This window comes from Bactrocera neohumeralis, chromosome 6 (genome assembly GCF_024586455.1).
Source record: "Bactrocera neohumeralis isolate Rockhampton chromosome 6, APGP_CSIRO_Bneo_wtdbg2-racon-allhic-juicebox.fasta_v2, whole genome shotgun sequence".
Classification (NCBI taxonomy): domain Eukaryota; kingdom Metazoa; phylum Arthropoda; class Insecta; order Diptera; family Tephritidae; genus Bactrocera; species Bactrocera neohumeralis.
In genome coordinates, this window is record NC_065923.1 from 37,188,466 (window position 1) to 37,208,938 (window position 20,473).

At 39.7% G+C, this 20,473-nt stretch overlaps 2 protein-coding genes across 2 annotated transcripts in view; one reads left to right on the forward strand and one right to left on the reverse strand.

Moving 5' to 3' along the window:
- Positions 1 to 11: 11 nt before the first annotated feature.
- On the reverse strand, positions 12 to 12,384 carry LOC126763533 (centrosomal protein cep290). The gene is made up of 17 exons (XM_050481112.1): positions 12,112 to 12,384; positions 11,943 to 12,046; positions 11,692 to 11,871; positions 11,188 to 11,628; positions 10,296 to 10,882; positions 10,047 to 10,236; positions 9,863 to 9,986; positions 8,680 to 9,810; positions 7,155 to 7,308; positions 6,872 to 7,097; positions 6,030 to 6,811; positions 4,044 to 4,176; positions 3,410 to 3,969; positions 3,215 to 3,347; positions 2,119 to 3,158; positions 1,861 to 2,056; positions 12 to 366 (listed from the first exon to the last, which is right to left on the reverse strand). The coding sequence occupies exons 1-17, from the start codon at positions 12,332 to 12,334 to the stop codon at positions 37 to 39; spliced, it is 6,534 nt and encodes a 2,177-aa protein (XP_050337069.1). The 5' UTR covers positions 12,335 to 12,384; the 3' UTR covers positions 12 to 36.
- Positions 12,385 to 16,372: 3,988 nt separating this feature from the next.
- LOC126761911 (uncharacterized) overlaps positions 16,373 to 20,473 on the forward strand; it is a 38,893-nt gene continuing 34,792 nt past the window's right edge. Inside the window, exons 1-4 of the mRNA XM_050478346.1 lie at positions 16,373 to 16,679; positions 19,436 to 19,627; positions 19,732 to 19,926; positions 19,990 to 20,165. Coding sequence (XP_050334303.1) covers positions 16,373 to 16,679; positions 19,436 to 19,627; positions 19,732 to 19,926; positions 19,990 to 20,165 — 870 coding nt within the window. The remainder of the gene's footprint in view (positions 16,680 to 19,435; positions 19,628 to 19,731; positions 19,927 to 19,989; positions 20,166 to 20,473) is intronic.

A 20,473-nucleotide genomic window follows, 5' to 3' on the forward strand; every position in this document is an offset into this window, starting at 1 on the left:
TAATACTATGATTTATTGTAAAGTGGAACTGTATAATTATTCACTTATCTCATCTATAACTGGTACATTTTGAAGTTCAGAACATTTACGCTTCCACATTAACAATTGCTCCTTGAGCACCTTTTCCTTGGCTGCGGCACGTGTGAGTAGAACTTTCGCTTTTTGTAAAAGTTGTGTTTTTTTGCTAAGTTGCTCCTTTATGAAAGCCAGTTCGTCACTAGTCTGCGCCATATTCGGTGCCTTGCTACAAATTTTGCATTTCGCCTTCCTATTCAACTCGTCTTGTAAACCTGCTACTTTATCCAGCGATTCCGAGTACAGTTTTTGTAATCGACTCAAGTCGGCATTGGCAGTTTCGTTTGTATTCTGAAAAGGAAGGAAAGGACAAATCGTATATGTTCGACAAGGCAAATAAGCCTTAAAAAAATAATGGAATTAAATCTGTAATTTGAAATATTTTTTTTTTGCAATGCCAAAATAGAGGGTACACTGGCATTTTTCGCTCTCGCCTTCACATTGAGTTTTCAGATTAGGATGCACTTCGAATAGGTTACCGTTTAGCTGTGTGTTGTGATTGTAGCTTCTCGATGTAGTACCTTCCCTGTGCTAGTTGACGGGCGTGCTTTGCTGTACAGAGGCGGCCGCGTATCTTCGCTACAACAAGATTTTGGTCCCAGTCGATGTTAGGTCCTCGGAGTGTACGCACGTCAAGGACACCGTAGACGTGTTGTCCATCTATCACAACTTGATCGATCTGGCTACGAACTTTCGATCCGGAAACAGTCATGTAGCTTGACCAATTGTCTTGTGCTTAAATCTATGGTACAAACAACCATATTTCGGGTCCCTGCGAAAGCGATTGGTCTCAACCTATTTGGAGGATTTTTCAACTGTTGTACCAAAGCTGCCTTTCTTGACCACCCTGGCGTTAAAAGCACAATATTTATATCGTGGTGAGACCAGTAGTCATAAGCGTGCTCCAGCCGCTCATAAGAAGCTTGTTTGGCTATATTGTCTTTCTCTTCCGTCGGGAAATGGTTACAAATCAGTGCTATGTTAAAAAAAAACTTTTCTCTGATGTTGAGTTTGGCTAAACGCTCATCAATTGGAGTGAATGCCAGAATATGACGACGGAGTCTTTCTCCCATCACGAATCCCTTAAACCACCAGACGCTGCAATTAGACTTCAGCGACCCTAAAACCGAATATTTCGGAGTGGCTCCGCTGAAGCTTCCTTTCTTTTAGCAGTGACCCCAGGCTCCACACGGGTTGGTTATAGCATCTTACATAAGAGTTGGAAACGGTGCGTGGCGAGGATGCAGAGTAGGAATTCAACCTTTCTTATGATAGTGTGAAAATAGGCGAAATCAGACCGGACCAAAACTTTTCCAAATTGAAACGAAACTGTTCAAGCCCTTAGGTACCGGATATGTGTACACCAGTGCCTATTGATAACCAAAACTATCGACCAATACATATATGTATAATTGAATTCGGAGAGAATCTTTTCCTGATAATAGTTAGTCTGTGTGTCAAAAAAGAGTTGAATGTTGAATGAGGTCAATACTTCCCAAAGATTTTCGTATTTCCGGGTGAGCTTATACCACCTACATAATTGGCTAATATGTGAGTTATCTCAATGAAAATGGTAGAGCGTGTTTTACTAATGACAGATGTTGTTGTTGTTGTTTGTGTAGATACAGAAAAAATACCTGAAATAATTTAGAGGAATGGTGTCGAGTTGACAGTCCTATGTCGCATAATAACACGGGTTCGTTCCACTTATTTAAACTCGACTGTCGTGGGAACGTTACTAACCGACGCATATTTATTGATTTACTAAATTTACTTTATACTCACTCTTGATTCGCACGATCGTCGTCCATCTTTCAAGAATTTATTTTCGGCGCGTAGCTTCTCCACAATACCGCGTAATGAAAGGATGGTTTGCTCCGCTGATTGACCCAACTGAGTGTTCACTTTGATACCCGAACACTTGCATAATTCTCGTCGTGCCTCAGATTGCGCCATTTCCTCTTTTAAAGCAATTATATAACTGTGAAAGATTAACAAGTAAACCGGATTTCTCTAAGTTATACACGCTTAAAGCACACTTACTCTTCCAGGTATTTGATGCGTTTTTGCAAACGCTCTGTGCCATCGCCTTGCCGTAAGAGATCGTTGTCAAGTTGCAACTGCAGATTTTTCGCCTCCAAACGTATATTCTGCGCTTCAATCTCTGACAATTTTTCCTGTAACTTCTCCATTTCGGTTGTCAGCGCGTTGCTGCCTTTGCCCTCCAGCTCCATAGCAAGAATTTTGCGCTGTTGCAATTCGATCCGGGCCTTAAGTGCCTCCATCAGCTCCGCATGCGGTTGATTTTTTTCCGTCGAAGTGTACGCGTTAACATCACGGCTAGCAGAAGCGTAGAAATGCGCGTCAATATGCTTATGGCGGTTGAGCGCGCTATGCACCGGAGAACTGCATTCGCTGCTTGCGCCAGTGTATGTTTCCGGACTCTCTGATGGCGTGTACTTGCAGCCACCATGTTGCAGATTCGGACAAGAGGGTGTGCGACAGCATTTCATAGCTTGTATTCCTGCACTTTGATTTACTCTGCCGTGTCTTACGTCGTGTGTTTGCTTCTCCTTCTCCAAGCGGGCGATCATGTTCCGTGCCGACTGCAATAGCGCACGTGTTTTTTCCAAAGCGGTTTCCGTCTCTTCGTATTTAGCTTTGAATTTCTCAGCATTCTGCTGCCAACGTTTCTGTTTTTCCCACAAACCTACTTCGGAGGCACTCTTCGCACGTTTTGCTTCGAGTACGATCTGTTGGCGTTGTATTTGTGCGCGGGCATCTTCCAGATCCAGTTCGAGTGTTTGTATCCTTTTCTGCAGGTTCTCTGTTTTGACTCGTGCATTTAGTTCGGTTTTAATTGAGACCACCGGACGTTTTATGAGCTGGTTACGAAGCGACTGATTCTGTTCTCGTGCTTGCTTCTCCCTCTGTGTCAGGTTGGTGATTTGTCGTCGCAGTGCTTCGACTTGCGTATGGTAAATTTTGTTTGTTGCTTCGGTGCGCGTCAGATCGGCATGCAGTTTTGCGATCTGGTCAGCCGAATAGCTGGAGGAATCTTTAATAAAGCGTTTTTGGTCATCCTAAGAGGGAAGACAGTGTTGTTCAATAGTGAAATTTATACAATTAGGTTGATTACATGAAAATTATTAAGTGTCTCCGTCAGATCGTTGATGTGTTTGTCCTTCTCCTCCAGTAGCGTTCGCATTTGCTCCAGTTCTGGATTCACAGAACACTCTAATGATTTTTCACGCTCTTCATAAAGGCTCACTCTACAATAAATACTTTTCTCTGTAAATATCAAAGCGTATCTATAAACATTTGTTGAACTTACTTCTCTTTTAGTAGTGTTAGTTCATCATCCTTAACTAAAAGCGCTTTCTCCCAATAGCTGGCTTTCTCTTTCAGTTCTTTTATTTGCTTGAGCAACGTTGTTGTCTCTTTTAGTGACTCTGTGTCCTGCTTCTCCAACTGCTCGGTATTCCCTTCTGTTGTGGTTTCTGGTTCTCGTTCATTTTGTGCATCCGCTATTACCGCTACAGGCTCTTGTTGGAACATCTCTTCAATTTTCTCATCGGTCAACTCATTTAAACTGTTATCACCGCTATCGTCGCCACCACCACCGGCTGCGCCTGTAGCCACATCCAATTTCTCAGCAGAATTTCTTCGTACGCTTGCTACTTCCAGCTTTGTCTTCAATTCGAGTATTTCGGTGTCTTTCGTCTTGATGTTGAAGTTCAAATTCGCGACCGTGTTCTTGAGTTCCTCAATGTCATTGTTGAGTTTCGCGGTGGTAATTTGAACTTGTTCACGTTCTGTTTGTAAGAGCTCTTGATATTTGCTAATAGCTTTGTCTTTTTCACCGAGCAATGTATGGAATGAGAATATGGTTTTCTGTGAATTGAATTTCAAATTAATACAAAAAATTATAATGTAGGGGACCGTACATGTAAAATTAATATACTCACTTCAATGATATCGCTCTTCGAGTCGGCGGCCGTTTCAGCAGCTGCTTTGGGTTCGGCTTCGTGCTGTTTTGAAGAATTAGAAATGTCCAGCTTAGCCTGGAGCTCTTCAATGCGTTTATTAGCTAACGACAGTCTGGAAATCGGGAAAAAATGTAATAACTTTACCTGCAATATTTGTTGTTATAAACAGGCTGTTTCGATGGCTTCGGACCAAAGCGAGAGGGGTGCTAAGTAAGGTGGTTTTGCGTGGCATTCAAAGTGATAGTTATTGTTATGCGGGGAGTCTTTGCACTCAAAACATAAGTATGTTTAGTATGTCGGAATCTGTTGTGGATAGATATGAGTTAAACCTGCGACAACCAGTACAATTCCACCACAACCGCTTGAACGTTACCGGAATTGGTCCAGATTTTATTCGGCCAAGGACTTTTATTTTGAAGATCTAACCCCGTTTGGATTGGTAAGTTAAAGGCTTTGATTGTATCACTGACTGCAGACAGGTCCATTAACATTGCTTTGTTTCAACTCACGGCTGAACTCCAGAATTCACTGGAAAATGCCAAGGTTGCTAAATGCGCCTTTCTTGACATCGAAGGTGCTTTTGATAATGCGTCCTACGCAAGTGTGATCAAAGCACTGCAGAAAAAGAACGTGTCGGCAGCAGTATGCAGCTGGATAGACGCTTTACTGCGTACTAGAGGTACTATGTAAGATTCGCCTTGGCACTACTAGGGGCTGCCTCTGCTATGGAGCCTAGTAGTAGATGAGCTTCTTGAGGTGCTCACTACCAATGGGATTCCACGCCAGGGGTACGCTGGTGACATTGTCATAATGGTGGAGGCAAATTTGGGAACACTTTACGGCTTAAGTCTAGCAAAGAGATGGTGCAACACGGTGGGGTAAAATATCAACCTGGCAAAAGAAACCGTTGTCCCTTTTACTAAACGAAGATCTCTTCCAGGCTTGAGGCCTCTAACACTTGGTGGTAGCAAGTTGGAGGTGTCTAAAAAGGTCAAATTACTTGGTCTCACATTAGACTCAACCTTGCCATGATTGTAAGGCCTATTTTCACTTACGGCATCTAAGTCCTCTTAACAAATGAAGGCCCTAAGTGGAAGACACACCACTGGTCCTTCTTCCAAGGTACGGCATTACAAAGGAGATCAACTTTACAAAGAATTTTAGAGTTACTCTCGGCAGTAAGGCGGAGTGGAATGACTCCAATCTGGACATACTGCTGATGGGCAGCTCTATCCAGTGGTACACTGACGGCTCGAAAACATCGGAACGCATACAAAACCATCCAAGCATATTTCAAGCAGAAGTCTGTGCTCTAAGTCAGTGTGCAGAACTCAATCTCTATCGCAACTATCGCAACCAGTGTTTCGATATAAAGGCGATCTCAGCGTGATAAATCGCTTTCAGTAGTGTATAGGAATGTTAAACGCATATCTCAAGCGTATGAGGTTAAACTCTGCTACTTGGCTTGGGATTGTTCAGGATGTTGGACCTTAGTGACCATATGTGGTACAGAGGTGGGCACAATAGATCGCAGTGGAAAAACTTAATTTTACTATCTATCTATATAACAGACTATCTTGTCAGTTTTGGTCTCCGAAGGTGTTTTAACTCAATCTTTCTCTTGACTATTTGATAATCAGAATGTACGTGGATCAAAATTGTGAGTGCAGCTCTTGTTTAGAGTAATTACCGTTAGTAGATTGTATGAAACTTTTAGAAAAATTTTCGAATGCATTTCGGAAGTATGGACTATCTTATGGGATAACTGAGGAATTTTTTTATTACTCGACTCCGCGAAAACAACTGACAAACGAGCAGGTATTTGGCTTTCTACATGCCTAAAACCCACTTAAAGTTTTTTGATTTGCATTTGCCTTTCAAACGAAAATCTACAATCATTCGGAGTTATATCTTTTAGGAATTAAATATAAAAGTTGAGGAAAGCCTTATAAACTAGAAACTTACGCATTTTTGCATTCGTTAAGATCAACATCTCGTCTGTTCATTTGTTCCTGCATTTCCATAATTCGTTTTTGAAGCTCCTTGCTTGAGCTTTCATCCTGAGGTTTTAATGGTTCAACGGTCATTGAAGTTTCAGTTTGCACACTTTGACATTCCATCTTTCCAAAAGGCGTTTGTGCTATGGCGTCGCTGGTTTCTTTACTCGCCACTTTGACGACAGGTGTTTTATTTTTATCCTCGATAGCAGTCTCTTGAGGTACTGGCTCACTCGTACTAGCTATTACATTAGTATCTTCTCTGTCTCTGGATGTAATTTTTTCCGACGTTTCATGGTCTTTCTCACTAGTTTCAACCGAACTTGCAGGCGGGTTTGCCACAGAGGTTTGCGTTGTGACATCTACCCTTTGTATGCGTCTTATAGGTGAGCCGATTGGTGAGAGATTTTTATCTAACATTACCGTGGTTGTTTGCCTTCTAACGGTCTTTGGAGTTGGGCTAGTCGATATTTTACGTTCAGCTGGTACTGGGGTTTCAGTATTGGTAGCTACATTTTTCTGCGTTGAAATTTTTCCATCAACTTCTTTGATATCCTCAACAGCAGGTTCCACTGCACTGGTGTCCTTTTCATCTATGCCGAAAAGCGCTGAAATTGTTTGCCAGTGCTCCGTTTCTCTCGCTGACCTTAAGCGTTGCTCCAGCAGCTCCTCTTGCAGGGATTCGTGCCTCTTTTGCAGATCGTTTAGGCTTCCTTCCAGGATCTTGCACTGTGTTTCTGCCTTAATGATCTGAAGATTTTTTATTTCATTTAATAAATATCTTTATATTATTTTCTTTTCATATCATACCTTAATTAAATTCTGTGACTCATCTGCGACTCCACTCTCGGTTTTTAACTTACTAATAACTGCATTTTTAACATATTCGATTAGCTCACTGTCTTTACTCTTTTCTGCCTTTCGAAGAGACATCTTTACAAATTTGGTATATGCGAATATATAGTTAGTCAGGAAGATAAGTGGTGTAAATTTGGCATATTTCTCTCGGAGAGCGTAAAGTGACTTTTGAAGAAATCTAGTAAATTGTTAATTATATTAAAACTGGTTCTGAAGCTTATTTAAAAAATCTTACCTAATTTTAACCTCCTTGTTATGAGTTTCAATTTGAAACCGTTCGAATATTTCGACAGACTTTTGCTCCTTTGCGATGCTATCACGCTCTAATAGAGCGCACTTCTGTTTAAGTTGATCAAAGTCAAAGTGCAAATTCGATAATTCCTGTTTGGCTTTAAGAGAAAAAAAGAAGAAATAACGCTTTTATATAAACTTAGTTTTTGGTCAAAACGGTAACATTCTTAAATAGGATAATCTGCATGAAAACAGATAAGGCTTGAAAATTCGATCGAAGCCTAAGACCTAGATATTTTCAACAGAGAAGATATCCTCTTATGTTTCGAGTTTCTCCATTGGGAATCTTGAATTTATAGAGTTTGCAAAAATTTAGGCGAAGTAAATACTGCTTGCCCGACGATTGGAATTTAAGTGTGCTCTGCCCAATCCACAAAACTACCGTGGGACAAGCCTCCTCAACATCGGATATAAGGTTCTATTGAGCGTACTGTGTGGAAGACTAAAGCCCACCGTCAACAAACTGATTGGACCTTATCAGCGTGGCTTTCGTGTGCCTGGAAAATCAACAACTGCCCAGATATGGATCATGCGCCAAATCTTGGAAAAGATCGTCGCTATGTCAGAATTTGGTATCCACGCAAAACTAATACGGCTGTGTAAGTTGACGTTGAGCAACACCAAAAGCTCCGTTAGGATCGGGCAGGACGTCTCCGAGACGTTCGATAGCAAACGAGGTTTCAGACAAGACGACTTCCTATCGCGCGACTTCTTCAATCTACTGTTGGAGAAAATACTACAAACTGCAGAGCTTACCGTACCGTTAGTTCTGCTTTTTCTGAACTGAATAAGGAAGCGAAGCAAATGTGTCTGGTAGTAAACGAGGGAAAGGTGAAATATCTACAGTTATAAAACTCGCAACAACATCTGATGAGTCGGCGTCACGAGTTTTCGAGGGAAAGGTTCTGCGGAAGATTTATGCTCTTTTGTGCATTGACAACGGCGAACATTGCATTCGAAGGAACGATGACCTGCACGAGTTATACGAGGACATTGACATAGTTCATTGAATTAAGCGTCAGCGACTACGCTGGCTTGGTCATGTCATCCGGATCGATGAAAATGCTTCAGCTCTGAGAGTATTCGACACAGTCGCTCGCCGGGAGAAGCAGAGTAGGAGAAAGACCTCCATTTCTCAGACCATTTGGAGAAGAATCTAGCTACACTTGGAGTCTCTAATTGGCGTCAAACAGCAAAAAGGAAGAACGACTGGCGCGCTGTTGTAAACTCGGTTAAAACCGCGTAAGTGGTGTCTACGCCAATAAAGAAAAAGAAGAAATACTGGGCTCGGACGATATATAGCTATAAATGTCTTAGGGTTTTCAATTGAATTTGCATCCTCCGCAGAGTCCTCCTCTGGAACGTCTGCCCATGCACTCATGCTCTTGGATATTGTAAATAACAAATTTGTATCAAGTGATCCAAATATAGAAGAACTGATGACATGATTGTGAAATAATCATACTTACCTCCGTCGAGTTCTCGTTGCATTTTCGCCATTAGTAGCTTTTCTTCTGTGTTGCTCTGTAGGTCGGCGACTAGATGTCGTAGGTTAACGTGGTTGTCTGTAATCTCATTCAATAACTTTTGCTGTGACTGAATTTGACACTGTGCAATCTCTAGTAAACTCTCTAGCTGTGCTGACTTTCGCAGCGATTCCTCGCGCTGCTGCTGTGCTTCTTTCAGCGACAATTGTAAACCTCGATATTCCTCGATGGTTAAATAGTCCAACTGTAGGTTTTCATTAATAATGCCATAATCGGAGCATATATCTGGTATTCGAAGTTCGTCACTTAATTTGCCGGCAAAAAGCTGTTCAACGATAAACGCAAGTTGTGCTCTTAGCTTCGTATTGTCCGCTTGCACTTGTAAGTAGTCTTCCTTGCTGTAATTTCCGGCATTCATTAGTTGTGCGCGTTCTACTTCGAGAGAAGTCAAATTGTCTTTTAGCGCATTCAGCTCCTTTTGCAAAGTTACCACCTGTTCGATATTACGCAATTCATTTTGTTTGGCTTCGCTGAGCGTGTTATCATATTCCTCACGCATGAAAGCGTAAGAAGATTTTTCTTTATTGAGATCTAGTTGTGCGCTGATAATTTGTTCACTCAGTTCAGCCAAACGCTGTATCACTTCGTTGTCACTTGCTTTCATTTGCTGTTGCAGATCCTCGAACCTCCGGCGGTAGATTTTCAATTCGGATATTTGTACTTCGAGATCACGTGTTTCGGTTACACAAACCGTTGATTCTCCATCTATTATTGGTAGTTTTTTCTGTATGATATTCTTGTTCGGCGTAGTTGGGCGTGTGGAAGAGTCCATAAGATTGGGTAAATTGAAGGTTAAATCTTCTTCGTAGCCATTGCGTTGCTCGCTACCTTCACGCATACTTTCCACAGAGCTAAGTTCGTCACTCTCTTCGGCAGCTGGACTTTGTGTTTGTGGTTGCTCCTGTATAAGCGTACGTAAAGCCTCTTCACGTGCCTTCAAAGCTTGCAATTCATTTTGTAGTCGTTTCGGAGTATTTGGCACCGAGCTAGTGCGCAAAGCCTCGAGCAGTCGGTAGAGCATTTCCGTGTCGATGGTGATGTGGTCGGAGGAAGCTAAAAATATTAAGATTTTTGAGATATTCGTTGAAAAATACAATAATTGTACCATCATATTCCCGAAGTTTCTCTAGAATCTCCATCATGCCCGCGCGTAATGTGTCATTTTCATCAAGTACATCCTGGTATTTCAGCTGACTGGTGGCTATAACCTGATTGGTTTCATCTGGTATCTATTGGATGAATATTTTCTTTATTTGAAAGTTAAGCGCTAAAGTTATTTAGGGACTCACATCGAGCGACAATTTGCAGTTCGTACAGAATTTAACCTGCTCATTGTTCTCGCCATTGTTTGCATTTATACTGTCTGTAACTTCGCCGACTTCGCTGGGAATGTGCAGGCTGTCCAATGTCGCCCTATCTTCTTCGACCGTAGCTGGAGCGGGTTTTTGTAGTTGCTTCTGTAACTCCAACAACTCCTTCCTGCCGTTAAAAGTGTAAATAAAAATAGCAAGTGCTTTCCAAAGAACGACATTTCTTACCTCAAATCACTCTTGTCTAACTTTAGCTGAAGTCGCATTTCCTCCGAGGCGCGCAGCTTCAAAGTCAACCTTTCGATCATTTTTTCTTTGTTGCGCTCTTTTGCTACCAAGTTTTTCGCTGATATAATCATATCATCGGGTATGTTCAAACGTCTACGTAATATGCCATTTTCATGTGCTATTTCATGCATCGAATTGAGTTCCATAATCAGCGCGCGTATTTGCTTGTCTCGTGAGATTACCTTTTGCTCCAGTGCGGTGCACTTACGTAACGCCTTTACTAGTCCATCCTCACCGCGTTGATAGGCATCCAGTGCTGAAATCGCTTGCAGAGCTTGCTTGGATTTAAGCGCATTATCTTCCTCACTGCGCTCCAACATTTCGGAGAGTTCGCGACAACGTTCATTTGCTGCCTGCAGAGATTCCTCAATTGTCTTGCAACAAGCACGACTTTTATTAGGATTTCGTGCTTCCTCCTTTTCAGCGGACAGTTGGTTCATTAGTCTGGTGGAAGACATCATTTCTTCGGCCAAATATTTAATCTTGGCCTCAAGCGACTCGATGTGTTTATCGCGTGATTCGAGGGCCTGTAAGAGAACGGGTTTAAAGTCATAACGGACGTGGACAGTACCACATTGTCTTTCAACAAAGAAATCAAACCTAATTTCAATGAATTCTGAAATGAAGTTGAATGGCTTAAAAGCCTTAAGTTGTCACGATCAGCTGGTTTCTACCGCTAAAGAGGGAGAAAGTACGTGAAGTAAAAATGCTCAAAAAGTAACGTAGATATCGCATGACTTGCAGTTTCGTTAGAAAGAACTGATTGATAGCTTTTGCACTCACCAAATGGATTGAAGCAACTGATTATACACCAAACCGTTATGCTACTTACATGTAAAAGTTTCGTGGTTTCCTCATCATCATCGCTGTTAACGTTATTTTTTCCCAAATCATCCTTGCCTGCATGCGTTGTATGCTCTGAGAGACTCGTCGCCTCTCCGACTTTTTCCAGACGCGCACGCAACTTTTTCATTTCCTTTTCCTTTGCATCCAGCATATTTTTCCAAGATTGCGCTTTTATTTCTAATTTTTCAATGAAAGCCTTCAAATCGTGTTCGCTTTTCTCACGTTCCTCCTCAAGATAAGTAATATTGCCTTCTAAGCGGGTAATTTCAATATTCAGTTCGTTGACGGTTTCTTTTAACGCCTTCCGTTCGCTGTCGACGAGCGTTACATCGGCGCTAAGTTGTAGCAGCTTCGTTTTGTTCTGTTGCAATTCGGTTTCACATTCGATGATGGTTTTTGTCTGTGCGATATTTTGATTTTGAAGCGCCTGCAAGTTTGCGTTAATAAAAACAATTTCTATACAATGTATACTATATTGAAATCGTCAAACCTCTATTTCGCGTAGTAAACGTTTTATGTGCTTATTTTTTGAATTGATATTTCGTAGTAGATCCTCTTGTTTGTCCAACTCTGACAGTGGATCGGAAGAGTCCTTATCGCTAACCTCTGTGGCCGCAGTTTGTGCGGCCTCTTGTAGACGTTTTTGAAGTTGAAAAATATCCTCAGTGAGCTACTCAAAGATATGATTAAATTTTTAAGACTTTATTTGTTTTAACTTTGCGCTTAACCGCCATTTAATACCTCCTTAACTTTGGCTTTCAGTTCTGACTTTTCATCATCCAGTCTTTCCAACATAACCTTAAGCCTTTCGTTCTCATCCTTCAACCGTTCGGTACGTGAATCTTCTATAAAAATCATTCAAATTTCGTAGAATATTTTTAAATGCCAATTATTTATTGCTTTTTCTTACCATCACTGCTCTCTTTATCTTCTAGTCGTGACCGCAAGGCGCTGGCCTGATCGCCTTTGTACTGCAGGACAGCCAAAGTCACCTCCAAAGTGCGTCGCAGCGACTTCTTGGGTATCTCCTCTATGGACACAATTAACTGCAGTAAAGTTTCATATAATTCCTCTTTTTGTTTCGTATTAAATTCACGAAATTTACGTGCCGACACTAATTCGGATATTTCCATTTTCCTTCAACACTTATTATTATTAAGAAGAAAATACCCGCGTTGGATATTCCTGCTATTTTGTTGGCGTTTAATTTTTCTGGTTGTGACACTGACAGCATTAATGACATCAAATATTTGGTCGCCCGGGCAACTGCAGGTAAACAAAAACCTAAACAAAAAACAAAACCGCTAGCTGGTTTTTGACCATGGTGTAACACTGTTATTAGGGGTGTTTTGGTGTTGGGGTGATTTCTTTTACTAACTTTTCCATTGCTTATAGAATTCACCGACAAATTATATGAAAAATTAACAGTAATTAAATCCTTTGTTATAGCATAAGTAATCGAATATTACAGCGGACTATGTTTGTCAAAACTACCAGAATGTCGATTGTCACATGGACCCTCTGTCTGTGCAATAAATGACTGTAGATATCTTGATGAATTTTGACACTTTTGTCAAGCTGGATGCTATTCTTCCAAGTAATCATACCCAGCTCAGATAGGTTCTATTAAGCTCGTAATTTTGTCCGTGATCAGTTGAAATTTCATACTTATGAAAGAAATTAGTCTTTCTTTCTTGTTTATTACCAAATCGCATGACTTCTTCATTTACTTAAGTCAATATTGAATTCCAAGAGCTTATTTGAAGTATCACCTAAAATGTCGAAACAAAACTTATCACATACATTGGTGGGTTGTGCTCTCGGATGATGACCAACTTAAGTCTTATTCAGGATATCAGTGGATTTGATCTTTCGTTTTTAGTGTTTAGTTATTCCCTGCTTGCATAACGCATTGAGACTTAGTATTGGCGATAGGGATAGTCTTAATTGCCACTTAGATATCCACTAGAAGGTTTATGGACTTACTCGTTAGAGCAGAAGCCCATTTGACACCTTCTGTTATGTCAACAATTTCCGCCTGAACGACTGAATGTTAGTCATTTAGTTTGAAGTTATCTTCTCTGTATGGATTATTACAAAAGAAGCCCACTTCTTTTGCTATTTCACTCTTTGATCCATCGGAATATGTAGATTTTGCCGTTGAAATTGTCGATCACAGAACCAGTGGTCGATTCTTCTCTACTGGGGAATAAAAAGGTTGTGTTTAATTCGTCATAGATTTCCTTTTCTTAGCAATGCGGCAATTTAGCCTGCGTTCATTAACCAGGTCGTGTATGATATCATGTCCGTAGTCACACCGAGTCCGACTCCAGTGGCCTAAATTCATGAACCGACTGACCGTAAGTATTGTCTCATACTTCACATGATCACATTGAAAGGTGAATTTTTAATTTATACTTCGCGTGTTTTTTGAATCGGTAAATATTTTTCTGTAAGTTGATAGTACTGTTAGTGATATCTATGCTAAATTTCACGTCAAAATATTCATTAGTATTTGAGATTCGCGTTATTTTGTGTGGCTCTAAAAGTGAATTCTTCGATTTTTACTATGTCTGAATTTATTGAACAAAAAAGTGCGGTAATATACCATCTCATGCTGCATTGGTTATTGGTGATCATCTCGCCACATTTTCAACTAATATCGTGCCACAATCACCGCATTCGCCTGATTTACCTTCGTGTAACTTCTGGCTATTCAGCAATTTCACATGAGCACTCCGAGGACACCACTTTGACTCAATTGAGGATATAAAAGCTGAATCGAAGAAGGCTCTGCTGGCCATCACGACGGAGGATTTTTCCAAGCGCTATGATGACTGGAAAATTCGTTGGCAAAAGTGTATTGCTGCGGGAGGGGATTACTTTGAATGAAATCAATTGGATAAAATTCACCTTTCATTTTGATCACAGTATTATGTATTGGCTCGAGGAGACTCTCGAGGTTAGCCTTTGTTGACGTAGTTTCCATTACAACCAGGCCACCGCACCATATGTTTGTATGCGACGAATGACACTTGTGTGGAGTCAATAGCTCTACTGCAGGAGTACCAGATTCGAAGAGCTTTGGAAGACCAACCATCAATGTGTTGCCTCCAACTTAGTTTTTTATCACATGTACATAGTACCATACATATGGGCAAATTCGGATTAATAATTGTTTCCTTTCTTTAATTTTGTTTCCACTAAAATAGTGTTGAGCTTAGCGCTGCTTTCCAGGTTACAGTCCGCCCTTTCACACCTCTATTTTGAGTTCCTAAAATTTAAATGGTGTAATTTAAATCAAACTAATAAACAGGTGTTTGTCTAAACACCATGCTTTCGAAGTATTTATTATTTGATTTCAGTTAAAATTTTGAGATAGCAGAAGTGGCAGAGCTTACGACTTTGGCGAAACATGCTCCTTACGTATAGTATATAGTATGTGCTATGGTATGTATGTACATAGGTTTACAATATGTATGTGAATTGAAGGCAACCAGATTGGAAAACCAACTAAGAAATTTATATGTTTTTAATAACTTTTCCAATCTATTTTAGCAAAACACCGTTATGTTAAATCAACTGAATATCCACTTTCCGTAAAAGTGTTTACAAAATTATGGTTACATCGTTCTGCTCACATTTTTCATATCACTCGCTGGTTACAAACAATCCAAATAACAAAAGAAGGTATTCGAACTGTTCGATGGGGGAGTTGACAGATGATTTAGATAACTTTATAAGTTAGCTATTGAGTTTTCGAATGCCAGTGATTTCTTATATTCAGATGCCTTAATCTCTTCATAGCGGTTTCATTAAGATATATTGGCCGATATATGCAGTATAAAGTTATATATATATATATGGGACTCAAAGAAGTATTGACGATATACGATCCAACAACGACTCGAAATTATTAAAATTTACTGCCGACATTCGGAGTCAGTGGCCTCCACTTTAAGAGCGCTACGTCCAATTTATGGTCGTCCTGTCAGATCAACAATTGAGCGCCTAGTGAAAATTTAGGAAGACCCAAATCAGTCACTCACACGTCGTTCTCCAGCGTTTGCCATCTCTGTGATGTTGTTGTGGCGAATTTTGCGAAAAGATCTTGGCCTACATCCTTACAAGACCAAATTGACGCAAGAACTGAAGCCGCTGACCACCAGAATCGTCGTATGTTCGTGAATTGGGCTGAGAAACAACTTGAAAATGATCCGGACTTTCATCGGAAAATCATCTTCAGCGATGAGACTCATTTCTGCTGAATGACTACGTCAATAAGCAAAATTTGCATTATTGGTCAGTCAACAATCCACACGTACTCCATGAGTCACCATTGCATGCCGAAAAAATTACGGTTTGGTGCGATTTATGGGCCGCAATGAAAACCGAATATTTTTGGCTCGAATTGAATGATATGGACTTGGAAAATATGTGGCGAATATCACAATCGATTTATTGAAAACCAAGTTTGGGAACGTGTTATCTAATGAAATGGCACAGTAAATTGGCCGCCTTGGTCGTGCGATTTGACGCCGTTAGATTATTTCCTGTGGGGCTGTGTCAAGTCCATGGTCTATGACAACAAGCCAGCGACGATTGATGAACTATGTGCGAATATCAAAAATTGGGTTCAGCATCTGGATTTCTGCAACCCTGCCCGTGATGGCCATGCAAATGAAATCCAGCTCCCAGGCATAAAGAAATTTCATTGATATTCCAAACCGTTTTTGTTTATTTAAAAAAACTTTTGTAGCGCTCTAATTGAAAAACCGTTATAACCCTATATCTATCTTGATTAGTTTTAAGTGATACATTCAAACGTTATGTGAACAAAACTAGTATACTCTGTAGCACAATGTTGCAAGAGTATAAAAACCCCAGAAACACGAAATTCAGCCGTTGGCGACCTTCTCAGAAATGTATTGTATGACTACTTTTATTTCCGATAGGGCATGAACTTGTTGACAAGTACACACATGCGGGCTAATAAATCCGCCCATATGTACCGGACTTGTTTTTGAAAAACCAAAACACACAAATTACTACATATAAAACATCGCCAATGCTGAGCATTTAATATTAGTCTCTCATTTTCACTTCTCAAACGCACTCGTAGTTTGGCATTAATAACAGTAAAAAATAATAATAGCAAATCGTGGCTAAAAATGCTTAGCCGAAATAAGTTGCGTGAAATTTTGTCGAAGCATCAACAACAGGCCTTCGAGGGAAGCAAAATTTTATCGTCAAAAAGTGCAAATGAAAAAATCAAAAATATAAGTCTAGGAAAACCGAGTGAAAAAATTTTTCTGGAGAATATAGAGGATAGTGATGTGATGAAACCCGTTGGAATGACTGGACGGCGTACCCCAATTGAATATTTCACTTATAAAGAAGATAATTTTCATTATAAAAAGCCGAGCGAGCACACCGACTACAGCAGATTGGACATCTTTCATCGAGCTGTAAGTCCAAGTGAGTTTAAACAATGAGTTTACATAACGAAATGTAGTTCTCAATTTGAAAATGTTACACTTTCATCTAAGCTCCTTCGTCAAACCTTCTCTTTGCTTTCGACTTTAAGAATTAATAATTAATTAATAGTTAAGTTGAACAGAACTAAACTTGCAAATTATCTAAGAATATAAAATTGAGCTCAATATCAACTCAGCGTCTGCATATATATTTAAATGGCACTGCATCCAAGAAACCTTCAAATAAATTTCATCATATTATTGATCATCATTTAAGGTAAAACGTGATTCTTTATGATTGATAATGCTTTCAATAAGAACTACTTAAACGGTACATCGTTTTTGTCTGATTACCAAACAGCGACTTTTTGAGCATGTAAATGTGACAATTTTGTTTTTAACCATTAATAAAAAATGAGCTTCATGGCTGAATAAATTTTTTTAGTGAAATCGGCATCGGTGTCCTTCTCATTTTGGCTCATCCACCGAACGAACGACGCGTTTGATGGTCGTTCGGTTTCAAAACTTGCACGAGTTGAATTTTCTAAGCCCGCAAACCAAGATCCTTGCGCAAAAATTTCCATAAAGCGCCTGGGCATAGTTCCACTTATTGCGCGCGCTGACTAATGGCTCATTCGGGCCTTCTTCCGTACTCTGCATCACAGCAGTAACGGTGTCTCTGAGGATGCGTATTATTCATTAAGGGGTCAGTAGGGTAATTTTAAAAAATTTTTGTTTGCATTTTCTGTTCCCTTATACCCTTAGAATTAATGTAGAAACCACTTTACCATTAGAAGATTTCGAAAAAGATTTCTCGACGTTCGGAGCGCTCGGAGTACACACCTCAAGCTTTAAACGCGTTTTTCTCAAAATACACTTTTTTAAACTGGCGGACATGATTCCGGCCGAACTACTCAACCGATTTGCTTAATTTTTTTTTTTAAATGTTCATAAAACGCCTGGCTATCGTCCATATTAGACTAATAATTTCGTAAAATTTATTGACAATGTTATGACAAAATTTATGTCAAAAAACATGGGGAAAATTAAAAAAAAAAAGTTAATTACTTCTTTATTTATCAACATTTTTTTATGATTCTAGTAGCGGCGATGAGAAATCGTGTCGGTCAGTGAAAAAACGCATCTCACTCACCCATTTCTCCGATAGATGTCCTCAAGAAATTCCGAAAAAATTTGTTTATACACTCCACGATATATCTCATGATATGTGAAAAAAGTTCTATTGTAGAATAAAAATTTCTATGAAAAAAAATTTCAAAAAAAAAGAAGGCCAGATTACCCTACTGACCCCTTAAAAAAAGTGGTCGAAATCGATTCATGGCTGCTCGAATTAACAACCCTGCTTGACGATGTGTCGCGTGAATCCAACCTTTATTTTTAGTAATAAATTTGCGAGATTGGAAATGGTGTTGCAGTGTCAGTCGGTTCATTAAGAAATGTCCAAACTAAACTGAATATAAATCCAGTAACAGGTGTCAAAAAGACCAACTCCGAAAAAAGTATTGCCTCATTGCAAACCACACGTCTTAAAAAACATTCGTTAGAATGCCTTTAAATTTGCTTACAGAGGCTTATCGGTTATTTAAAAAGCTTTTCAAGGAGTGACAATCACATTATTCTAGACAATATTCCCACCAGTATGTTATGCTTATCTTTTTCTAATGCGGCTACGTCTCAGATAGTCCATTCTTTGAGTCCAATTTTCCATGATTCGTTCTACCATTTCGACTGGTGACAGCTGAATGATAGGCGTGATGTTTTGCTCCAAGGCTTGAACTGAAGCGGGATTGTCCGCTTAAACCTTAGACTTTACATATCCCCACGGAAAAACGGTGTGATACCACACGATCTTGGTGGCCGTTCGACCGACCCAAATCGTGGAATTATCTGCTCATCTTGTTGAAACCAAATGTCGCTGAGATCACGTGCTTCAATTTTAGGCATCAAATAGTCGTTTAACATGGCGCGATACGATGTCGCCATTGACGATTACGTTCTCACCGGAATAATTTTTGAAAAAATATGAACAGATGATTCCACCAGCCCACAAACCACACCAAAACGTTGTTTTTCTGAACGAAATGTCAGCAATTGAATCTCTGTAGGTTGCTCAAGTCCCAAATGCGGCCATTTTGCTTGTTTACATACCCATTGAGCCAGAAATGAGCCTCATCGGAGAATGCTAAGTCGTTCCATACGTCAGTCCGAGTTGCTGCGAACGGCGCCGAATCGACTCGATCACAGTTTTTTAACAGAAATCATTTTATGTTTACATGTATTAAAAATAGTTTGAAGATTAATTGTTTTTTTTATAAATAATTAATTTTTTTCCAATAAAGCTTTCATTAGGTCCTTAATAGTATCTTCCGTAATTTGTTTGCTTGCTGAAAACCACTTTTTTAAAAAATTGTTAATGGTGTCAGCAACTTATTTTGTGCTCTTCATAACACTTTTCACCAGCACCCAATATCTTTCGAAGGATCTGAGCTTGGTCTTTTCATACCACTCAAGTGATTTGCAATAATGGCATGAAGCCAAGTCAGGCCAAAAATGTGGACACCTCGGGCCGTCTTATGAATGGCAAAGTTTCTGCAAGCACTTCTGGACGTATAAACAATGTAAAGAACTTTTTCTTAGTTTTAATGGCTTTGCATTTTTTATTATGCCCAAAATTATTAAGTCTTCATACAGTCATACCAGTCATATTTATTTCTAATCTACATAACATTTCCGTAGTACTCATTATAGGTCAATGTTTCTCGCTAATGCCCGTTCAAGGAGTAGGCCAGCCGAACCCGCGTCACGTGCGATTTTCATTCAAGACCTTACGAGTGCTGATCACTTTGATATTTTTAGTTGCAAGCTCTGCATTAAATCTGGCGATGATGAAGCATTTGGCTAGAATTGGTGTAAACGCGAAAAATTTAGGTAAGCTTACCAACTTTGTGGATCTTCATTGACATCAAAAGAAAGTAAAATATTTCCGATTTATTCATATTAGTTTAATTATTTGTTATTATCTTTTCACACAGTCGGCGTTGTGTTTTTTACATGCGTACAATCATCGACGATACTGTTTCTTTCGTTGGCTCAACGTTGGCCCCGGCTTATTCGTTTTTGGACCCGCACTGAAATGATCTTCATACGCAAGCCATATGAAACACCGAAACGTGATTTGTCGACACGCGTGCGTCGCGCTGCGGTCACAATAATATTCCTCTCAGCAGGTATTTTTAAAAATTAACGGTATATTTCTCTAAATTTATATGTTCAAAACATTATTTATGCAGTGGAACATTTGTTGTATCTGGCATCGGCTGTAGTCTCACAATATCGCAGAGCAAATTTCTGCGCCACTCTACAAAATAGTACAGTTCATTTTACTTTCGAGGATTACACCTACAAAAATTATGATTATGTCTACGAGCTATTCCCCAACACCACGCTAGTTGGCTGTCTTATTTTGGTGAGTGGTAATTTTTTTCTTCACACTTGGTCACATTTTTCACGGTCACATAACAGACATAGACTTCTTTCGACAGAAAGAACATCCACGTCTTATTAACTTCTTTGGGTCTCTTACCTAAACTCGGCGATACTTAGGTATAGTCTTTGTGGTCTTGATGTCAGTAAAAAAGTAGTAATTTAGATATCGTTTGATCTGGTCAAAAGTGAGCAAACCCGTGTATGTTTGCCTTATTATCTATAAGAAATATGAAAGAATTCAAGATCGGACCACAACCTCAGTTCGTCGTTGAATTCTACTATTCTCTT